Source organism: Panulirus ornatus, chromosome 19 (genome assembly GCF_036320965.1).
Source record: "Panulirus ornatus isolate Po-2019 chromosome 19, ASM3632096v1, whole genome shotgun sequence".
Taxonomy (NCBI): domain Eukaryota; kingdom Metazoa; phylum Arthropoda; class Malacostraca; order Decapoda; family Palinuridae; genus Panulirus; species Panulirus ornatus.
The window spans coordinates 1,714,365-1,736,864 of NC_092242.1; the positions used below are offsets into that span (position 1 = coordinate 1,714,365).

Here is a 22,500-nt window from a genome sequence, read left to right on the forward strand (position 1 = left end):
GGTTGACAAAGAGGTTATATGTGTCAGAAGAGGAGGGAACAAGTAGAACGGGGAAAACAAATTGGAGATGGAAGGATGGAGGGAAAAAGATTTTGAGCAATTAGGTCCTGGATATGTAGGAGGGTGAGAGGCGTGCACGGGATAAAGTGAATTGGAACGATGTGGTATACTTGGGTCGACGTGCTGTTAATGGACTGAACCAGGGCATGCGAAGCGGCCTGGGAAAACCATGGAAAAGTCTGTGGGGTCTGGCTGTGACAGCTAGAGAATGGATGAGTGGATGCAGTCTTTCTTTGTCAGTTCTTGGCACAAACTTGCTGACACGGGAAACGATGATCAAGGTCCTTTCTATCTAGAAACAAATATATATATGTGTATATATATGTGTATATATATATGTGTGTATATATATATGTGTATATATATATATATATACATAATATATATATATATATATATATATTTTTTTTTTTTTTTTTTTTTTTTTTTTTTTTTTAGACTTTGTCGCTGTCTCCCGCGTTTGCGAGGTAGCGCAAGGAAACAGACGAAAGAAATGGCCCAACCCCCCCCATACACATGTACATACACACGTCCACACACGGAAATATACATACCTACACAGCTTTCCATGGTTTACCCCGGACGCTTCACATGCCTTGATTCAATCCACTGACAGCACGTCAACCCCTGTATACCACATCGCTCCAATTCACTCTATTCCTTGCCCTCCTTTCACCCTCCTGCATGTTCAGGCCCCGATCACACAAAATCCTTTTCACTCCATCTTTCCACCTCCAATTTGGTCTCCCTCTTCTCCTCGTTCCCTCCACCTCCGACACATATATCCTCTTGGTCAATCTTTCCTCACTCATTCTCTCCATGTGCCCAAACCATTTCAAAACACCCTCTTCTGCTCTCTCAACCACGCTCTTTTTATTTCCACACATCTCTCTTACCCTTACGTTACTTACTCGATCAAACCACCTCACACCACACATTGTCCTCAAACATCTCATTTCCAGCACATCCATCCTCCTGCGCACAACTCTATCCATAGCCCACGCCTCGCAACCATACAACATTGTTGGAACTACTATTCCTTCAAACATACCCATTTTTGCTTTCCGGGATAATGTTCTCGACTTCCACACATTTTTCAAGGCTCCCAAAATTTTCGCCCCCTCCCCCACCCTATGATCCACTTCCGCTTCCATGGTTCCATCCGCTGACAGATCCACTCCCAGATATCTAAAACACTTCACTTCCTCCAGTTTTTCACCATTCAAACTCACCTCCCAATTGACTTGACCCTCAACCCTACTGTACCTAATAACCTTGCTCTTATTCACATTTACTCTTAACTTTCTTCTTCCACACACTTTACCAAACTCCGTCACCATATATATATATATATATATATATATATATATATATATATATATATATATATATATATATATATATATATATATATATACATATGTATATATATATATATATATATATATATATATATATATATATATATATATATATATATATATATATATATATATATATATATATATATATATATATATATATATATATATATATATATATATATATATATATATATGTTTGAAGGACTAGTGGTTCCAACAATGTTGTATGGTTGCGAGGCGTGGGCTATGGATAGAGTTGTGCGCAGGAGGGTGGATGTGCTGGAAATGAGATGTTTGAGGACAATGTGTGGTGTGAGGTGGTTTGATCGAGTAAGTAATGTAAGGGTAAGAGAGATGTGTAGAAATAAAAAGAGCGTGGTTGAGAGAGCAGAAGAGGGTGTTTTGAAATGGTTTGGGCACATGGAGAGAATGAGTGAGGAAAGATTGACCAAGAGGATATATGTGTCGGAGGTGGAGGGAACGAGGAGAAGTGGGAGACCAAATTGGAGGTGGAAAGATGGAGTGAAAAAGAATTTGTGTGATCGGGGCCTGAACATGCAGGAGGGTGAAAGGAGGGCAAGGAATAGAGTGAACTGGATCGATGTGGTATACCGGGGTTGACGTGCTGTCAGTGGATTGAATCAGGGCATGTGAAGCGTCTGGGGTAAACCATGGAAAGTTGTGTGGGGCCTGGATGTGGAAAGGGAGCTGTGGTTTCGGGCATTATTGCATGACAGCTAGAGACTGAGTGTGAACGAATGGGGCCTTTGTTGTCTTTTTGCTAGTGCTACCTCGCACACATGAGGGGGGAGGGGGATGGTATTCCATGTGTGGCGAGGTGGCGATGGAAATGAATAAAGGCAGACAGTGTGAACTGTGTGCATGGGTATATATGTATGTGTCTGTGTGTGTATATATATGTGTACATTGAGATGTATAGGTATGTATATTTGCGTGTGTGGACGTGTATGTATATACATTGTGTATGGGGGTGGGTTGGGCCATTTCTTTTGTCTGTTTCCTTGCGCTACCTCGCAAACGCGGGAGACAGCGACAAAGCAAAATAATAATAATAAAAATATATATATATATATATATATATATATATATATACATATATATATATATATATATATATATATATATATATATATATAGATATATATATATATAGATATAATATAAATATAATAAATATATATATATATATATATATATATATATATATATATATATATATATATATATATATATATATATATATATATATATATATATATATATATATATATATAACATTTAGTGTTTACATGTGGCTACTGCAAAAGTTATGAACAGAACATGAAATACACATGACGACTGGCCTGTTTTATGGTCAGGGGAGCTCAGCGTTGTGGTATTTTGGCCTCATTTGTGGCAGAGTCAGGCAGGTGGACCATGATATTACTGCATGACATCAAATACACCACAACAAATGTTGCCATTACTGGGATAACTAAATACGAACGTATAGCAATTGGTCATTATACTTCGCTTTTATGGGTTACAATACAATGAGAGGGTAAATTTATGGTAAAATATGGATAAAGAGGAAATTGCTCAAACAGATTTATGAAACGAGTGGGTGTACTGGGGGAAGAAGGACTTCCACGGTCCCTGGGCCTCTGGAGAGATGTGGTAGAGATGGACGCCGAGACCAGACGACACAATAGCTGGGTAGCCAGGATGGCTCAAGACTGCCAACGGAAAGAGGATGGCACGGTCCCTGAGGAGTCTGGAAGGATACCAATAGGATCTAACGTCGTGAGGGAACACCCTGACCAGCAAACGGTGCACTGTAAATTAAAAGGATGAACGATGATCGAAAGTTAACTTATTCCGCTGGACCCCCGACAAGGTAGGTAGGAAGGGTGCAAGAATGTCTCACATTGTAATATAAGGTTTTAGTAGAACATCTGGTGAGTACTTATACTAGTTTGATGACGTCATCAGTAAACAGTTCCTCGAAAGATGTAGAGATGGAGCATCCAGAGGTCATAACACGAAACAAAGGAAGATTTGCTAGAAAAGATGAAAAGAAGCGAATAAGTAATGTAAGGGTAAGAGAGATGTGTGGAAATAAAAAGAGTGTGGTTGAGAGAGCAGAGGGGGGTGTTTTTTTTTTTTTTTGAAGTGGTTTGGCCGCATGGAGGGAGTGAGTGAGGAGGGGTTGACCAAGAGGATATATGTGTTGGAGGTGGAGGGAACGAGGAGGGGTGGGAGACCAAATTGGAGATGGAGGGATGGAGTGAAAAAGATTTTGAGTGATCGGGGCCTGAACATGCAGGAGGGTAAAAGGCGTGCAAGGAATAGAGTGAATTGGAACGATGTGGTATACCGGGGTCGACGTGCTGTCAATGGATTGAACCAGGGCATGTGAAGCGTCTGGGGTAAACCATGGAAAGTTTTGTGGGGCCTGGATGTGGAAAGGGAGCTGTGGTTTCGGTGCATTATTACATGACAGCTAGAGACTGAGTGTGAACGAACGGGGCCTTCGTTGTCTTTTCCTGGCGCTACCTCGCACACATGAGGGGGGAGGGGGTTGTTATTCCATGTTTGGCGAGGTGGCGATGGGAATAAATAAAGGCAGACAGTATGAATATGTACATGTGTATATATGTATATGTCTGTGTGTGTATATATATGTGTACATTGAATTGTATAGGTATGTATATTTGCATGTGTGGACGTGTATGTATATACATGTGTATGTGGGTGGGTTGGGCCATTCTTTCGTCTGTTTCCTTGCGCTACCTCGCTAACGCGGGAGACAGCGACAAAGCAAATGAGATGTTTGAGGACAATGTGTGGTGTGAGGTGGTTTGATCGAGTAAGTAACGTAAGGGTAAGAGAGATGTGTGGAAATAAAAAGAGCGTGGTTGAGAGAGCAGAAGAGGGTGTTTTGAAATGGTTTGGGCACATGGAGAGAATGAGTGAGGAAAGATTGACCAAGAGGATATATGTGTCGGAGGTGGAGGGAACGAGGAGAAGAGGGAGACCAAATTGGAGGTGGAAAGATGGAGTGAAAAAGATTTTGTGTGATCGGGGCCTGAACATGCAGGAGGGTGAAAGGAGAGCAAGGAATAGAGTGAATTGGAGCGATGTGGTATACCGGGGTTGACGCGCTGTCAGTGGATTGAATCAGGGCATGTGAAGCGTCTGGGGTAAACCATGGAAAGCTGTGTAGGTATGTATACTTGCGTGTGTGGACGTATGTATATACATGTGTATGGGGGTGGGTTGGGCCATTTCTTTCGTCTGTTTCCTTGCGCTACCTCGCAAACGCGGGAGACAGCGACAAAGAAAAAAAAAAGAAAAAAAAAAAATATATATATATATATATATATATATATATATATATATATATATATATATATATATATATATTCTTTCTTTCATGCTATTCGCCATTTCCCGCGTTAGCGAGGTAGCGTTAAGAACAGGGGACTGGGCCTTTGAGGGAATATCCTCACCTGGCCCCCTTCTCTGTTCCTTCTTGTGGGAAAAAAAATAGTGTCCCCAAAAAATATGGCTGATTCATGTGAGAAACTGCAGAAGCTGGTGACTGAGTTTGGTAAAGTGTGTGAAAGAAGAAAGTTAAGAGTAAATGTGAATAAGAGCAAGGTTATTAGGTACAGTAGGGTTGAGGGTCAAGTCAATTGGGAGGTAAGTTTGAATGGAGAAAAACTGGAGGAAGTAAAGTGTTTTAGATATCTGGGAGTGGATCTGGCAGCGGATGGAACCATGGAAGCGGAAGTGGATCATAGGGTGGGGGAGGGGGCGAAAATCCTGGGAGCCTTGAAGAATGTGTGGAAGTCGAGAACATTATCTCGGAAAGCAAAAATGGGTATGTTTGAAGGAATAGTGGTTCCAACAATGTTGTATGGTTGCGAGGCGTGGGCTATGGATAGAGTTGTGCGCAGGAGGATGGATGTGCTGGAAATGAGATGTTTGAGGACAATGTGTGGTGTGAGGTGGTTTGATCGAGTAAGTAACGTAAGGGTAAGAGAGATGTGTGGAAATAAAAAGAGCGTGGTTGAGAGAGCAGAAGAGGGTGTTTTGAAATGGTTTGGGCACATGGAGAGAATGAGTGAGGAAAGATTGACCAAGAGGAAATATGTGTCGGAGGTGGAGGGAACGAGGAGAAGAGGGAGACCAAATTGGAGGTGGAAAGATGGAGTGAAAAAGATTTTGTGTGATCGGGGCCTGAACATGCAGGAGGGTGAAAGGAGGGCAAGGAATAGAGTGAATTGGATCGATGTGGTATACCGGGGTTGACGTGCTGTCAGTGGATTGAATCAGGGCATGTGAAGCGTCTGGGGTAAACCATGGAAAGCTGTGTAGGTATGTATATTTGCGTGTGTGGACGTATGGGGGGGGGGGCCATTTCTTTCGTCTGTTTCCTTGCGCTACCTCGCAAACGCGGGAGACAGCGACAAAGCAAAAAAAAGAAAAAAAATATATATATATATATATATATATATATATATATATATATATATATATATATATATATATATATATATATTACATAATATGGCGGGTGCGTAACTGGCCGTTTTCGTTAACTGATGAAACAGTTTCTAATAATTTATGATATAAAGAAGAGTTCTGAACCTCTCACGAGATAAGACTTACGACAGACTTAGGAAAATAACTCATCGACCTGGTCGACCCAGGTCTGCAGTCCAGATCTGGCTGGAGTGGACCAAGTGAGCGTCAGGGGAGTGATCAATGACTTATTGTCATGCCAGGAGATACGGTGGAAGGAAGGCCGAGAGGGCGGTCTGTAAAGGCCAGAAATTCACCTTTAACACGTCCTCAGTAAGTCTAGAGAGAGAGAGAGAGAGAGAGAGAGAGAGAGAGAGAGAGAGAGAGAGAGAGAGAGAGAGAGAGAGAGAGAGAGAGAGAGAGAGAGAGGTACTAATGACAATCTAACTATAAGCATTTTGCACCCAAATAGTACCTACATCTCAAAACCAGCATAGAACACAACAGGCGGGTAGTCCTGGGAAGAGACAGTAGGAATGACGGGATGAGACAGGAAGAATAGGGAGGAGATAGTGTGGATGAGATCCATAACTCCCACAGCAGACAGTATACGGCGGTCTGACGCCCCATCATGCTCGGCCCCGTAATCCTCTCAACGACCTGGGTCCCTCCCTCAGCGCCCCTGGCAGGTGAGCCAGGCACCACATTACACACACACATTACACACAATTTTTGAATTTTGTGAACCTGGTGTGTGGTGTGGGCTCTGGCTTACTGATGTGTGGTGTGGGCTCTGGCTTACTGATGTGTGGTGTGGGCTCTGGCTTACTGATGTGTGGTGTGGGCTCTGGATTACTGATGTGTGGTGTGGGCTCTGGCTTACTGATGTGTGGTGTGGGCTCTGGCTTACTGATGTGTGGTGTGGGCTCTGGATTACTGACGTGTGGGGTTGGTTCTGGATTACTGATGTGTGGTGTGGGCTCTGGATTACTGACGTGTGGTGTGGGTTCTGGATTACTGACGTGTGGTGTGGGCTCTGGATTACTGACGTGTGGTGTGGGTTCTGGATTACTGACGTGTGGTGTGGGCTCTGGATTACTGACGTGTGGTGTGGGTTCTGGATTACTGACGTGTGGTGTGGGCTCTGGATTACTGATGTGTGGTGTGGGCTCTGGCTTACTGATGTGTGGTGTGGGTTCTGGATTACTGACGTGTGGTGTGGGTTCTGGATTACTGATGTGTGGTGTGGGCTCTGGATTACTGATGTGTGGTGTGGGTTCTGGATTACTGACGTGTGGTGTGGGTTCTGGATTACTGATGTGTGGTGTGGGCTCTGGCTTACTGATGTGTGGTGTGGGTTCTGGATTACTGATGTGTGGTGTGGGCTCTGGATTACTGATGTGTGGTGTGGGTTCTGGATTACTGACGTGTGGTGTGGGCTCTGGATTACTGAACCTTAGCTAGTAATGTTATCAGGATGACGTTACGACGTTTGAGAGGCAAAAGCACCGTTAAGGTTCGTACAGGAAGCTCCCGACACACCGAACATGAGAAGTCTCCTAATAGTCCATTAACCGTGTAAACCGTGTATTCCAGAGATTTAAATGAACCACTTGAAGATCAGTAAAATGACTAAGAAAAATTTAACTGACACTACAATAAAACTGAAAGTTGGGAGGGGAATGTCGTATGATGTAGAGGAAGTGAACACAAGTTATAGATTTGGCCTAAAGTAGACTTGGGGTCAATCCTTGAGCTGGATTAGACTTGGGGTCACTCTGGAAATCATGTCCCCGGGAGTTAACCTTGTGCTTCACATCGTCACGGAGTAACTTTTCTCAACATGAATCGGATTTCTAGGCATAACTAACATCCTACGTCCGTCAAGCTCAGTGTAGGTATTAAAAAACATCGCGACTAAGGTTTTACATGAAAAGGAAAAAAGGCATTAGAGAATGTTGTATCTTCAAAGTACGATTTACAGATATCTGCTCTTATTCTAATGTGGTCCCATAATGTTCCCAGCAAACATTCTAATCATCGTTTATGTGTAAAGTTTTCTCAGAAAATGTGATCTAAGCTCTTGCATTTTAGCTTCACAAAAGATTGGATCTTTTTTCGTTTAGTTTCGTAACTATTTTCTGTACAACGATAAGCCTCCTATACAAAGACTTTCCACACTTCATCGGCATCCCCTCCTCAGCCAACACTGGGCAGAACAAATGAAACCCTTGCGATTCCAAGTTTCAGTGAATCCATAAATCCTCACGATACGTATCTCCAAAAAACAAGAAATATGAAACCCTCTCAGGCGAAAAACCAGCTGCAAGAGGTCTCCAGCGCCCCCCGAGACTGTCTCTGAAACTGTCGAGGTGAAAGGGACTCCAGGCGACCCAGTCAGTTCACCTCGTTAACAAGGGATAAAATAATGTGCTTTACGGACTCAGTGTGGCGGAAGACCTCCTCTCCTGGACCGATATTGGTCCCGCTCTCAAGTTGGGATTATGCTCCGAAAGTCCTTCAGTCAAGTTGATTGAAATCAGGGAAGAAAATTTGGTCGTTGTGAATGGTCTCAATGGAACGCTTTACAAAAAGTCCTTCAATATGCATGCATATCTCGGAGAGACTGGAACTTTACAGCCTTAGGAAGCAATATATATGAGCAGGAGAGGTATTTCCCAAGGGTCTGAAGAGGAATTGGAGCTGGTGGAGGGGTAGGAGGAGGAGGAAAAGGAGGAGGAGGAACATGAGGATGTGGTTCGCGATTTAATCCAGGGAGAAGAACGAGGGACTGATTTAATGCACAACTCCTTCATCCTAACCAGGTATATTTCATCACAGGAGAACGACAATAGTTGCTTCAGTGTTAACGAGGTTTTCACATTTGGATTAGCCTTAATAGAAGAAAATGTGACTCATGTCAACCCATGATGTTGATGAGAGAGGAAAACCTGTTTCCCGTAAAAAGAACTGGAACCTTGCAACATTTACAGGAAAAGGTATTTCAGTTCTATGATTCGTTTACATTGGAACAAATGGACCCCTCCTATTGTCCCAGGAGGAACATTCCCCGTCATGTATACTTGAAAACAAGCAATTACCAAATTCAGTTTTGGAGACTTTCATAAACCTACCCTGGAATGGGACCAGTGATGATCCTCTGGATTTTTGGTTCCAGTAAAACCGAAATAAGCTGAAAACTAGACCCATAGCGAGTCCGGAGTTTGATGGGGTTTGTCTACCACTGCACCGCAGAGATGCGGGGCCTCCTGGAAACACTCTGTTCCAGTCCGATGGGCGATTCATCTTCACTAGTGCTTTGCAGCCCACAATATCGGCTGGAAGCGTGAGAGCAGGTGTTGCCGCCCTGGAATGGTGGCTAGTGGTCGTTCAAGGCTGCACTGGTAGTTGCAAGGGATGTCTGGGCCTGGAATGTTGGTTATGGTGGTGTCTTAGTTTGGAAATGTAGTTAAAGGGGGTTCTCTGCGGTCTGGGCCGGTGGTTTGTAGAAATAATTGAGTTGAGAATAGGGTGGGTACAAGGATACTGGAGGCGTGAATCGTGGTTATGACAGCATTCTCTGTATGGAATTATGACGAAAGAGGTCTTATATCTGGAGAGATAACTTTGAGATATTCATTGTCTGGAAGTCATAGTTTAGACGTTAAATGTCTCTTTACGATGTTCGGAATTATAGTTTTTTCTAATTCTGATGGTAATGACTGGCTGTTATACGAGAGTTTTGATCTGGATTATATTTATGGAAGTGTTTATTATGGTTATGAAGGGATGTTTAGGTGTACGACTATGAATGCAAAAATATTGGATTTGAAATGCGAATTCATTAGTCTATGATATATATGTATATACAATATATATATATATATATATATATATATATATATATATATATATATATATATATATATATATATATATATATATATATATATATTCTCTCAAACATTAGATATGACAAGTAATTCAGCATTTATCAGTTTCTTGCTGATGTTCTCAACTTGTATATGGATTCTCGTATAGTTCTCAGGTAGACTACCAATAGTGTGGCCAAAGCTCATAACGGGGTAGAACCAAACTCAAACAGAAACCAGCACTGTGATTCTTTTTAGGTATACAATAAACATAAAGTTTCACTGTGTTGCTGTTGTGCTTCGTGACACAAGTCACAACGATATTATGAAGGCAACTGAGTTTAGAAAATACATAAAAGTTAACCATGGAAAGTCTTGGGTACAAGAGGAACCATTAAAGAGACTTGGTTGAAGAGCGACGAGTCGATTTTGTTTGCGGTGTGGGGTATATGGGTGAGGTGGTGAGGGTAGTGTGGGGTGGAGGGCGGGGGAGCTAATGGGAATATGGGAGATGATGGGATGCTGATGATGGGATAATGAAGGCAAGGGGGGGGAGGACCGGGGGAAGGATGGGTTTAAAGGTGCCCTGGTGTCTCCATAGTGAGTGTTGACGTGCACTTCTGGGGTTGAGAGTTTTAGCAATGCCTCACGAATGGCACCAGTCTCTCTCTCTCTCTCTCTCTCTCTCTCTCTCTCTCTCTCTCTCTCTCTCTCTCTCTCTCTCTCTCTCTCTCTCTTTTGAGACTTCCATCAACTAAAAAAAAGAGCATATAATGTTCTATGAAGTTCAAAACTGAAATTGCTCGCTGGTAATATCGGATGCAGCGGGCACGCTAATTAAATCAGGACCATTTAAGCGAGTGTCCATGCTGAATGCTGCCGGAGTTTGGGGAGAGTTGAGGACGCTTAACGAGGCTACAGTCAGCGAGTAGGGGGAAGGGGGGGAGGGGGGCACATACAACTGTCATGAATATTGACCAAAAACACAACAGTTTAGCACGGACAGATGACTGGATTACAACACAAAAACGACATGCGATCCTAAATCCCATTTGATCATTAATACATTATGACAACAGCACGAGAGTGTATGTAAGATTAAGGGTACGGAGTCTGTACAGGGAGGTAACATATACTTCCAGAGAGATGGTAGAGGTAACATGAAATTATGATAGAAGGAAACAATGAAATTATATGGTGAACTGTGAGAAAGAGAGAGAGAGAGAGAGAGAGAGAGAGAGAGAGAGAGAGAGAGAGAGAGAGAGAGAGAGAGAGAGAGAGAGAGAGAGAGAGAGAGAGAGAGAGAGAGAGAGAGAGAGAGAGAGAGAGAGAGAGAGAGAGAGAGAGAGAGAGAGAGAGAGTTTCATGGATACACAGACCACACAGACCATAAGTCCTAGCGAGATGGTCTGGCCTTAACACTACTTAAAAAAAATACAGTCCCCTTAAAAACAGTAAAAGAAAAGAATATCAAAGCAAAGGCTCTCTCCACCCTCCAGAGAGAGAGAGACACAGAGAGAGAGAGAGAGAGAGAGAGAGAGAGAGAGAGAGAGAGAGAGAGAGAGAGAGAGAGAGAGAGAGGGAGGGAGGGAGGAGAGAGAACTAGGGGAGACAGATGGCCCCCAAATCCCGTAGAGGAAGTGGTTCATCACCAATGCTTTGTGAAGGGAGGGAGGGAAGGAGAGGGGATGGGAGAGGAGGGGGAAAATAGGGAGAGGGGAGAGGAAGGAATATTACTACCATTTGTCTTTCAGTTGAGCAGATAAAAGTGAGAACATGATGAAGATTAGTAAAGTGTGTCAGTGGTAGAGAGAGAGAGAGAGAGAGAGAGAGAGAGAGAGAGAGAGAGAGAGAGAGAGAGAGAGAGAGAGAGAGAGAGAGAGAGAGAGAGAGAGAGAGAGAGAGAGAGAGAGAGAGAGAGAGAGAGAGAGAGAGAGAGAGAGAGAGAGAGAGAGAGAGAGAGTTAAAAGTGAGAATGATGGGTGAGAGAGTGTGAATAGGTGAGGGAGATAGGGAGAAAAAAAGATCATATAAAAATATGAAAAAGTCCCAGGAGAGTGGGACAGATACAGAGAACGAAATAAAACGAACAAGGAAAAACGGAAAAAAATATATACAGTATGAAAGGGGTCTCCAATATAGGACCCAAAAGCTATAAAGAAATCAGAAAAAAACATAGAAAACAAAAAAAGAAGACAATAAAAGAGACACATACCGTCCTCACTGGCCAACCATTACCCATCATCAATATCCGGAGGGAGCAGGAGGATAAACAGTATCCATCATAATTTCTCTGCTCATTCCCGTCCTCCACCTTCGCCAGGAGGATGACAAGAACGTGGAGTCTCTGTACAATCTTCATCTGTCCTCACACTGTTCACCTCCTGGTGTGAGTGGATCACCGTAGTGCATCTGTGAGTGGCTTGCCACTATCCTTACGTGTCAACCGCCTATCCAATCTTCTTTCTTATGATTGTCTAATCTCTTAACTCGTCTGCATCGAACCATCGAACTTCTACCGTTGAACGACTGTCTATCAGTTACCTACTTATGAGCGTTATATCAGTACCCTCGTATGAGTTTCAATGCCTTCCCACACTGCTGGCGGGATGTTCACCTTCAGTAGGTGCCACTGTGGTAGGCTGATGTCAATGACCGGGCGAGGACGGTGGTCGTGGTGCCTCTGGTGACTATTTAGTCTAGTGGCGCTGTGAGTGCCACTGGTCGGCTCCCCTCAGTACTGACACCCCCAACACAAGTTGTGGCACCGAGGATGGTAGTGGTCTAATCTCTAGTAAGAACATCTCTGGCACTCATTCTGGAGCCAGTCTACTTGCCCACATCACTACCACCCACAACATTAACTCTGACACTCAGATTAACATTGGTCGGTTCTTCCGCAAGACCGCCGCCAGCAACACCAGCTTTGGCACTCATGCTGGCACTCCTCTGGGCGTTCGTGAGGCGACATCTTCGCTGGGAATTAAGTGACACTGATATGTACAACGTGTCTGTTTCCTTCGTCTGTGTCTCTTGTCGCTGATACATTCTGTTTGATTTACGTTTTGCCTGTATGTCTGTCTATATGTTTATCCGTCGGGCTCTTCAGCTTAATACTCATCTGCTAGTCATCACTAGCAAAATCTGTCTCTCTCCCTCTCTGTGAGGCCTTTTTGTCTGTTCCTGGCGCTGCCTCGCTGGAGGGGGACGGGGCAGGGGGTGGGGGATGCCATTGCGTGTGTGGCGTGGTGACGACGGAAATGGATAAAGGCAGCAAGCATGGATATGTACATGTGTATATACGTGTGTGTCTGTGAATGTATATGTATGTATAAGTTGAAATGTATATGTATGTATATGTGCGTGTGTGGGCGTTTATGTATATACATGTGTATGTGGGTGGGTTGGGACATTCTTCGTCTGTTTCCTTGCGCTACCTCGCTAACGCGGTAGACGGCGGTTAAGTATAATGAAACGAAAAAGTTATATATATATATATATATATATATATATATATATATATATATATATATATATATATATATATATATATATATATATATATATATATATCGTGCCTTAGCTCTCCCCTGATCACCGGGCCATTTCACCCCTGACCATCAGCCTAACAATATCCGGACCCGGATAATCGTTGTACGGTTGTAAGTGTCGTTCTGAGTGTAGTTGAGGTCGTTAGAGGTCGTGTGAGGTCGTAAACAGTGCCACTACGACCCAGGTACCTCGGCCGGCATCCCTCCCTCCGCCCTAGGTACCAGGGCAGGCAGCCTCCCCCCCCCCCGCCCTAGGCACCATGGCTGGCACCCTCCCCTCCCCTTGTTTATGGTCTGCGTTATGAGTGACGTCACAAGGGGACTGAGAAGCAATTAGCGAGCCCAGTTAACGAGTAAAGCCTTCCGTAGCAGGTGCTGGTGAACTGTTTTCTATATCCTGTATAGCCTGGTCTTTATATCCTGTATAGCCTGGTCTTTATAGACTTTATAGACTGGTCTTTATATCTTATATAGCTTGGGCTTGTATACCAAATGTATGAACTTCAATTTAGACAGTGAGGTTTTTTGTAAATGATTCTGTTTGTGTCTTACACTAACCATATATATGTATATATATATATATATATATATATATATATATATATATATATATATATATATATATATATATATATATATATATATATATATATATATATATATATATATATATATATATATATATATATATATGCGAACAATGTGCCTAGGAACGCGCACCTTCATAGAACATACAAACCTCCGACAGCCAGGATCGAACCCGGGACCCCTGTGCAAGAGGTGGGAATGTATGTATGTATGTATGTATATATATATATATATATATATATATATATATATATATATATATATATATATATATATATATATATATATATATATATATATATATATATATATATATATATATATATATATATATATATATATATATATATATATATATATATATATATATATATATATATATATATATATATATATATATATATATATATATATATATATATATATATATATATGTACATATATATATATATATATATATATATATATATATATATATATATATATATATATATATATATATATATATATATATATATATATATATATATATATATATATATATATATATATATTATCATGAGTCACCCAAGAACTCTTTCTTATAAAGAGATGTGCTGTCAGGCAGGATTTAAACTCATGCGCCATCCCAAGAGTGTGAATATCTATACAGCGACATATACATACATAATCTGTACACGAACTTGTACATACATTATCTATACAGCAACTTGTACATATATCATCTATAGGCCGACATGTATATACATATCAAGAGACGATGATGTCGACGCTGCATAATAAAAACTTGTACATAAATTCAAATATACAAATGCACATATGTGTGCATGACAGTATTGACACGTAAGTTTGTGTGAGCGCCAGACACTGTAAGCATGAATGAGAAATGCACAGTTCCCTAAAGAGAAGGAATGGGATAAGCTGAACTATAAGTTCGAGGTTCGTTCTCGTATCTTTACGTTGGTGGGCAGGGCGTCAAGATGGACGCGTCTGGGATAAATCGCAACACTGATCCCGGCTCGAATAAATCATTTAAGGTTCAGCAACTTTGAGACTTAAAGTTGGCTGTCGTCTTAAAGTGAACCCTAGTGACATGGCCAGGAATTTCATGGTGAGCCTCCGTGTTCACAGGAGCTATGAGTCCAGGCTTACATGTATACTTACACTCACAGATATTATGGTATATACTAACATACACACTGATGTACACACACTAGGATGTGTGTGTGTGTGTGTGTGTGTGTGTGTGTGTGTGTGTGTGTGTGTGTGTGTGTGTGTGTGTGTGTGTGTGTGTGTGCACATACATAGGAGTAAAAAAGTGGTTTATAAATGAAATGTTTAGAAACGGGTATCACAAGTGCAAAACTCTCTTCGCATAACACACAAATAGTAATTACACACACACACACACACACACACACACACATATATATATATATATATATATATATATATATATATATATATATATATATATATATATATATATATATATATATATATTATCTTGTCCCTTGTAAGACCAAGTACATGATATCATCAAGTTCTGTTTGTCTCCTGGTCTCGCCGCTTCTCCCTTGTCTTGATAGATCGATAAGTACTATGAGTAACCCTGGTGTGACCCACTGGAATTAATGGCATTTCCCATTGTCCTCCAGATCTGCACAACTGATGATCGATCCTCGGAGCAGACAACGCGACCAATGTGTGTCGGACTTTTGTTTGTACGTTGATCTGTATGTTTATCTCAGCCTGTACGTGTGTGCGCCTGGTATTCTTCTTCTTATCTCTATATGTGGGAGATTTCATCTGTGTGTGTGTGTGTGTGTGTGTGTGTGTGTGTGTGTGTGTGTGTGTGTGTGTGTGTGTGTGTGTGTGTGCATGTGTGAGTGTGTGTGTGTGTGCTCGTGTTTGTGTAAACCCCATCCAGCACTTGACCGATAATGTCCAATATCAGAATTCTGTATTACTATATTTCTTTGTAAAACATAACACATCCTTACATAATAATTAGAACATAGCCTTATATATCAAGTAGATCACATCGTGTTATAATCCGTAGAAAATATTCTTTTATAATAAATAGATTATGAAATGTAAGATCCATTAAAAAATAACATCAGTTGGAGGAAGGAACACTGGTGAAGCGGCCGGTGGATGTGGTCACATGTGTCAACCTTCTCTACTGAAGGGTCCACAGCGGTACGGAAGCCACCATTCTCTGGTGCAATAAAATGAAGAAGGGAGTGAGACAATCAAATTCTAAAAGAAAGAGAGAGAGAGAGAGAGAGAGAGAGAGAGAGAGAGAGAGAGAGAGAGAGAGAGAGAGAGAGAGAGAGAGAGAGAGAGAGAGAGAGAGAGAGAGAGAGAGAGAGAGAGAGAGAGAGAGAGAGATCTATAGAATGGCAAAACGTTAACATTTCCGAAACGGTCAACAATAAATATTATGATTATACACAGTAACGAACAATAGAAAGCATATACTTACGATTCGAATAAAGAGAGCAGAAGCTTTATCCTAGAAATAACAGAAAAGTCATCAAATACACCTTTTGTTATACTGTACAGGATCAGATCTCCATAGGGTATAACTCCTGAGTTGGAAAATATGAAAGAGCAGAGTTTTCCCTGCTATGTTTACTATACCAACACTCTGCTGAGAGGGTACCAGAAAGAGATGGTTCAACAGGAAGAGAGAGAGAGAGAGAGAGAGAGAGAGAGAGAGAGAGAGAGAGAGAGAGAGAGAGAGAGAGAGAGAGAGAGAGAGAGAGAGAGAGAGAGAGAGAGAGAGAGAGAGAGAGAGAGAGAGAGAGAGAGAGAGAGAGAGAGAGAGATTCAGCCAGACAGGGATTATCTTCAGCATCACTAGAACGGATCTTCCAGTCGACTTACCTTCTACTTTGCAGGCAGCGAGGAGGAGGACCACCAGCACCAGACGCAGCTTGGAAGATCTGATGGTGCCACGTTTTTGAAGGCTCCACCGAGGTCTTGAGGGCCCCATCACCTGAAAGGCTTCATGGGTATCCTGAGGAACTGGAGTCCTTTGGGGAGTCAAAGAATTGGCTGCAATAGGGTCGGGAATCCTCTGAGGAGTCGATGAACTGGGTGCAAGAAGTTCGGGAATCCTCTCAGTCGAAGAATTGTCTCTCGCAGTTTTTGACGTTCTTCGTGAAACCGAAAAGATATTTCTGGGAATATGTGACGTTCTTCGTGGAACGGAAGAATTGGTTTCCAGAGTATCAGAGGTCCATTGAGGACATAAAGAATGGTTTTGTGTATCACGTGACGTCCAGGATCCTGATGTGGTACTCCTAGGTATCCGGAAAGTTGAAGAATTGATTCCTGGACTGACTGTCGGAAGCCTTTTAGACGCTGAAGAACCGGGAAGGGTATGGAAATGAGTCCTTGAAAGGTCGGCGGAGTTTACGGCCTGCTTAGGAGGCTGAGGATATCTTGCCGGGGAATTTGGGTTTTCGTGTCCGAGAACTTGGTCGCCTTTTTCTCTTGCCTGGAGGTAAAAGGTCTCCCGAGCCGAGGATAAAACGGCAATTTTTATTATTGTCTTTAGGGCTGGTGGAGCCTCAACGATGCAGGTTCCTTCTCCTTTCGTAGAATCATTTCCTCGACGGAGCACAAGATTCGAATCACCACACGAAATCTTGGACAATGGCTCGTACGGCGTCGAGGAAAGGGTTAAGATTCCTTCAGAGTGCTCAGTCCGAATACAAAAAGCGTCTTTTAGCCTCACAATGTTTTTGAATTTCGCAGTATTTTGCATTGGCACAGGTGTTGGGACGCCCATGCTCCACCACCACCACCACCGCCTCCCCTACCACTACGAAGCTCGCAGGTTCATTTTCCCATTCAGTGTAGTTCAGTGGTGGACAGCATGTTCACCTGTTGAACGAAGAAACTCTTACTTGAAAACATGATTCAATGTTGTTTTCGTCCCTTGACGTTTGGGATGTTTGTGTCTGTATATACATTTACTTGTCTGCATGAGTATTTGAGGACAGGTTACGTATGTAGGTGCATGTGCGTGTGTGTACATGTGAAATTGTTGTTGAAATATCTTCCTCTTGAACTTCAAAAAAGCCAAAGTTTGTGAATGAGAGATACGGACTCCCGTGGTGTAGCGGTTAACGTTCATGACCGTGACGCATTCATGGGCCAACCAGGGTCGAATATTGGTTGCGGCAGTCGGTCCACAGTCAACCCAGCTGTTCATCCATCCTTAAGGGTTGGTCGATAAAATGGGGACCTGGCTCAGGCTAGGATAAACAGAAAATTCTATCAATTTCTTTTCTGTTCACAAACCCACAATAAAAGGATATGCTTCATGCGATCAAGGCTTGTGCAATGTGACTATGGCCGACCATAATTTCTGATAAACGAAATACTTCCACTAATCATCAGCTAATGATTAAGATATAGAAGCAGGATTTGAAACGATCCCCCAGCTATATTGACTGGGCTTTAAGAATGTCTGGATAAGATGTTCCGTTCGTCATCATTAGAGACAATTTTGCTCATTGATTCTGAATGATGAGCCAGCCGGGCTTGTCATGTCCTTCATGTTTGCATCTTTTTCTCTTCGGTCGTTAATGTCGAGCGCAAATCTACTGCTCACAGCCATAGTCTGTTGCCGTCGGCCACTTTCATTCCTCGTGTTTTGCATCTTTTCACTTCCTCGCCAGTCCTTCCCTTCCTCCTAATCTCACAAATCTTACTGTGATCAACTAAGATCCTCGTTTGGTCCTTTCCTGGTCTACAGTTATCACCCCCCTCCCCCCCCTCCCCACACACGCACACATACACAAAACCGCCGGGTGAGGAGGAATGGCCCAGGTGAAGATAAGATCAGATGGCAGGCAATTTACCAAACGTATTATGTTGGTAAATAAAAAGACTTAAATGGTTTATTTGGACAAGCAGCCGAGTTTGTCGTTAACAATCTGAATGAATCATTTGGAAATACAATCGACCGCAGTCATTTATAAGCAATATTACAGTAAACTTTGAATTGAATATCTTTATCTGGGAAGGAAAGAATAACCAGAAGCTCTTAAATGAAGGAAAGTCGCTGGAATCTGAAAATCTAATTTTTCCCTTTGAAGTAAAGCAAGAAAATGGAATAAGCTGAGTAAGCAGCAACCAAGATAAGGCCCTATTCTTACTTCCTCTGCTACTACTTCTGCTGTTAACACCGTTACGCCTCCTCCCAATACTGTTTCTGCTGCCCATGCCTACTGCTGGTCCTCCTGCTGCTACTCTCTGCTACTACGTCTGCTGCTACTACTGGTGGCGACTGTGGCCTCATATCTCGCGTATCTTTATCACGCGTCTTGGTCTTGAACTATTTCGTGAGGTGTGTTTAATGTTCATCCTGGCTCAGGTCTCGCTCGTATGTTCCACCTGCTTGTTATTGCTCTCTCTCTCTCTCTCTCTCTCTCTCTCTCTCTCTCTCTCTCTCTCTCTCTCTCTCTCTCTCTCTCTCTCTCTCTCTCTCTCTCTCTCTCACACACACACAAACAAACACACACACACACACACACACACACACACACACACACACACACACACACACACAACCTGCCCCAGCCTTCATTATATTATTAACATAAGCCACCCCTGCAGGGCGTCCTTGTGAAACTTGCTTAATTACAAGTATGCAAAACTTTCTTGGCACAGCCCTATCGCCTGCTAGGGTTAAACTAGTATGGTTATGTGGCCTGGACACATTAAACTATGTGTGCCTCACAGGCCTATGTATCCTGGACACTTCAGCACTGTGTTGTTTGTATACATGTAAACACTCAAGGCTATGATAAATTATCAATCAATATACATATGACTATGTATACCTCTGTGTATCTTTATCAATGTATCTATTTGTTTAATTGTATATCTGTACATTCACAGGTATAACTTTCCGCCTATGTATCTAATGCATTATAAACGTGTTTCTTAACCGATAAACCCATTCATCTGTCAGCTTCTATGCATGTATCTTTTCTGAGTTTCTTTCTATTTCTCATCGTAATCCGTTATTTGCCTCCGTCTGAGCGTATTAATTTCTATCAAACTTTGTATCTGAAAGAGGTGAAAGAGTTACCTAATGGTTTTCCGGTGAAATAACCAGAGCTCTACCGAGTCTTCCACAACCCAACAGAATCAAGAAAATCCTCCTGAGTCTGACACAATCGAACACAATCAATCAATATTTGGATAAAATCATACAAGAATCATAACAGGGCGTCTTCATCATCCGTACGTAGCAAAGTGACTTGAAGTGCTTATGTCTTGCCCCCACCCCCCACCCTCACCCCCACCTCTCTGGCCACAACACTCCTCCCCTCCCTCCCTCCCTCCCTCCCTCCCTCCCTCCCTCCCTCCCTCCCTCCCTCCCTCCCTCCCTCCCTCCCTCCCTCCCTCCCTCCCTCCCTCCCTCCCTCCCTCCCTCCCTCCCTCCCTCCCTCCCTCCCTCCCTCCCTCCCTCCCTCCCTCCCTCCCTCCCTCCCTCCCTCCCTCCCTCCCTCCCTCCCTCCCTCCCTCCCTCCCTCCCTCCCTCCCTCCCTCCCTCCCTCCCTCCCTCCCTCCCTCCCTCCCTCCCTCCCTCCCTCCCTCCCTCCCTCCCTCCCTCCCTCCCTCCCTCCCTCCCTCCCTCCCTCCCTCCCTCCCTCCCTCCCTCCCTCCCTCCCTCCCTCCCTCCCTCCCTCCCTCCCTCCCTCCCTCCCTCCCTCCCTCCCTCCCTCCCTCCCTCCCTCCCTCCCTCCCTCCCTCCCTCCCTCCCTCCCTCCCTCCCTCCCTCCCTCCCTCCCTCCCTCCCTCCCTCCCTCCCTCCCTCCCTCCCTCCCTCCCTCCCTCCCTCCCTCCCTCCCTCCCTCCCTCCCTCCCTCCCTCCCTCCCTCCCTCCCTCCCTCCCTCCCTCCCTCCCTCCCTCCCTCCCTCCCTCCCTCCCTCCCTCCCTCCCTCCCTCCCTCCCTCCCTCCCTCCCTCCCTCCCTCCCTCCCTCCCTCCCTCCCTCCCTCCCTCCCTCCCTCCCTCCCTCCCTCCCTCCCTCCCTCCCTCCCTCCCTCCCTCCCTCCCTCCCTCCCTCCCTCCCTCCCTCCCTCCCTCCCTCCCTCCCTCCCTCCCTCCCTCCCTCCCTCCCTCCCTCCCTCCCTCCCTCCCTCCCTCCCTCCCTCCCTCCCTCCCTCCCTCCCTCCCTCCCTCCCTCCCTCCCTCCCTCCCTCCCTCCCTCCCTCCCTCCCTCCCTCCCTCCCTCCCTCCCTCCCTCCCTCCCTCCCTCCCTCCCTCCCTCCCTCCCTCCCTCCCTCCCTCCCTCCCTCCCTCCCTCCCTCCCTCCCTCCCTCCCTCCCTCCCTCCCTCCCTCCCTCCCTCCCTCCCTCCCTCCCTCCCTCCCTCCCTCCCTCCCTCCCTCCCTCCCTCCCTCCCTCCCTCCCTCCCTCCCTCCCTCCCTCCCTCCCTCCCTCCCTCCCTCCCTCCCTCCCTCCCTCCCTCCCTCCCTCCCTCCCTCCCTCCCTCCCTCCCTCCCTCCCTCCCTCCCTCCCTCCCTCCCTCCCTCCCTCCCTCCCTCCCTCCCTCCCTCCCTCCCTCCCTCCCTCCCTCCCTCCCTCCCTCCCTCCCTCCCTCCCTCCCTCCCTCCCTCCCTCCCTCCCTCCCTCCCTCCCTCCCTCCCTCCCTCCCTCCCTCCCTCCCTCCCTCCCTCCCTCCCTCCCTCCCTCCCTCCCTCCCTCCCTCCCTCCCTCCCTCCCTCCCTCCCTCCCTCCCTCCCTCCCTCCCTCCCTCCCTCCCTCCCTCCCTCCCTCCCTCCCTCCCTCCCTCCCTCCCTCCCTCCCTCCCTCCCTCCCTCCCTCCCTCCCTCCCTCCCTCCCTCCCTCCCTCCCTCCCTCCCTCCCTCCCTCCCTCCCTCCCTCCCTCCCTCCCTCCCTCCCTCCCTCCCTCCCTCCCTCCCTCCCTCCCTCCCTCCCTCCCTCCCTCCCTCCCTCCCTCCCTCCCTCCCTCCCTCCCTCCCTCCCTCCCTCCCTCCCTCCCTCCCTCCCTCCCTCCCTCCCTCCCTCCCTCCCTCCCTCCCTCCCTCCCTCCCTCCCTCCCTCCCTCCCTCCCTCCCTCCCTCCCTCCCTCCCTCCCTCCCTCCCTCCCTCCCTCCCTCCCTCCCTCCCTCCCTCCCTCCCTCCCTCCCTCCCTCCCTCCCTCCCTCCCTCCCTCCCTCCCTCCCTCCCTCCCTCCCTCCCTCCCTCCCTCCCTCCCTCCCTCCCTCCCTCCCTCCCTCCCTCCCTCCCTCCCTCCCTCCCTCCCTCCCTCCCTCCCTCCCTCCCTCCCTCCCTCCCTCCCTCCCTCCCTCCCTCCCTCCCTCCCTCCCTCCCTCCCTCCCTCCCTCCCTCCCTCCCTCCCTCCCTCCCTCCCTCCCTCCCTCCCTCCCTCCCTCCCTCCCTCCCTCCCTCCCTCCCTCCCTCCCTCCCTCCCTCCCTCCCTCCCTCCCTCCCTCCCTCCCTCCCTCCCTCCCTCCCTCCCTCCCTCCCTCCCTCCCTC

The 22,500-nt window shown here is 45.4% G+C and overlaps 1 protein-coding gene across 1 annotated transcript in view; it reads right to left on the reverse strand.

Moving 5' to 3' along the window:
• Positions 1-22,500, reverse strand: part of LOC139755306 (roundabout homolog 1-like) — a 432,853-nt gene that overhangs the window by 396,502 nt on the left and 13,851 nt on the right. Inside the window, exon 2 of the mRNA XM_071673426.1 lies at positions 16,858-17,862. Within this exon, the coding sequence (XP_071529527.1) occupies positions 16,858-17,767 (910 nt within the window). The 5' untranslated portion in view covers positions 17,768-17,862. The remainder of the gene's footprint in view (positions 1-16,857; positions 17,863-22,500) is intronic.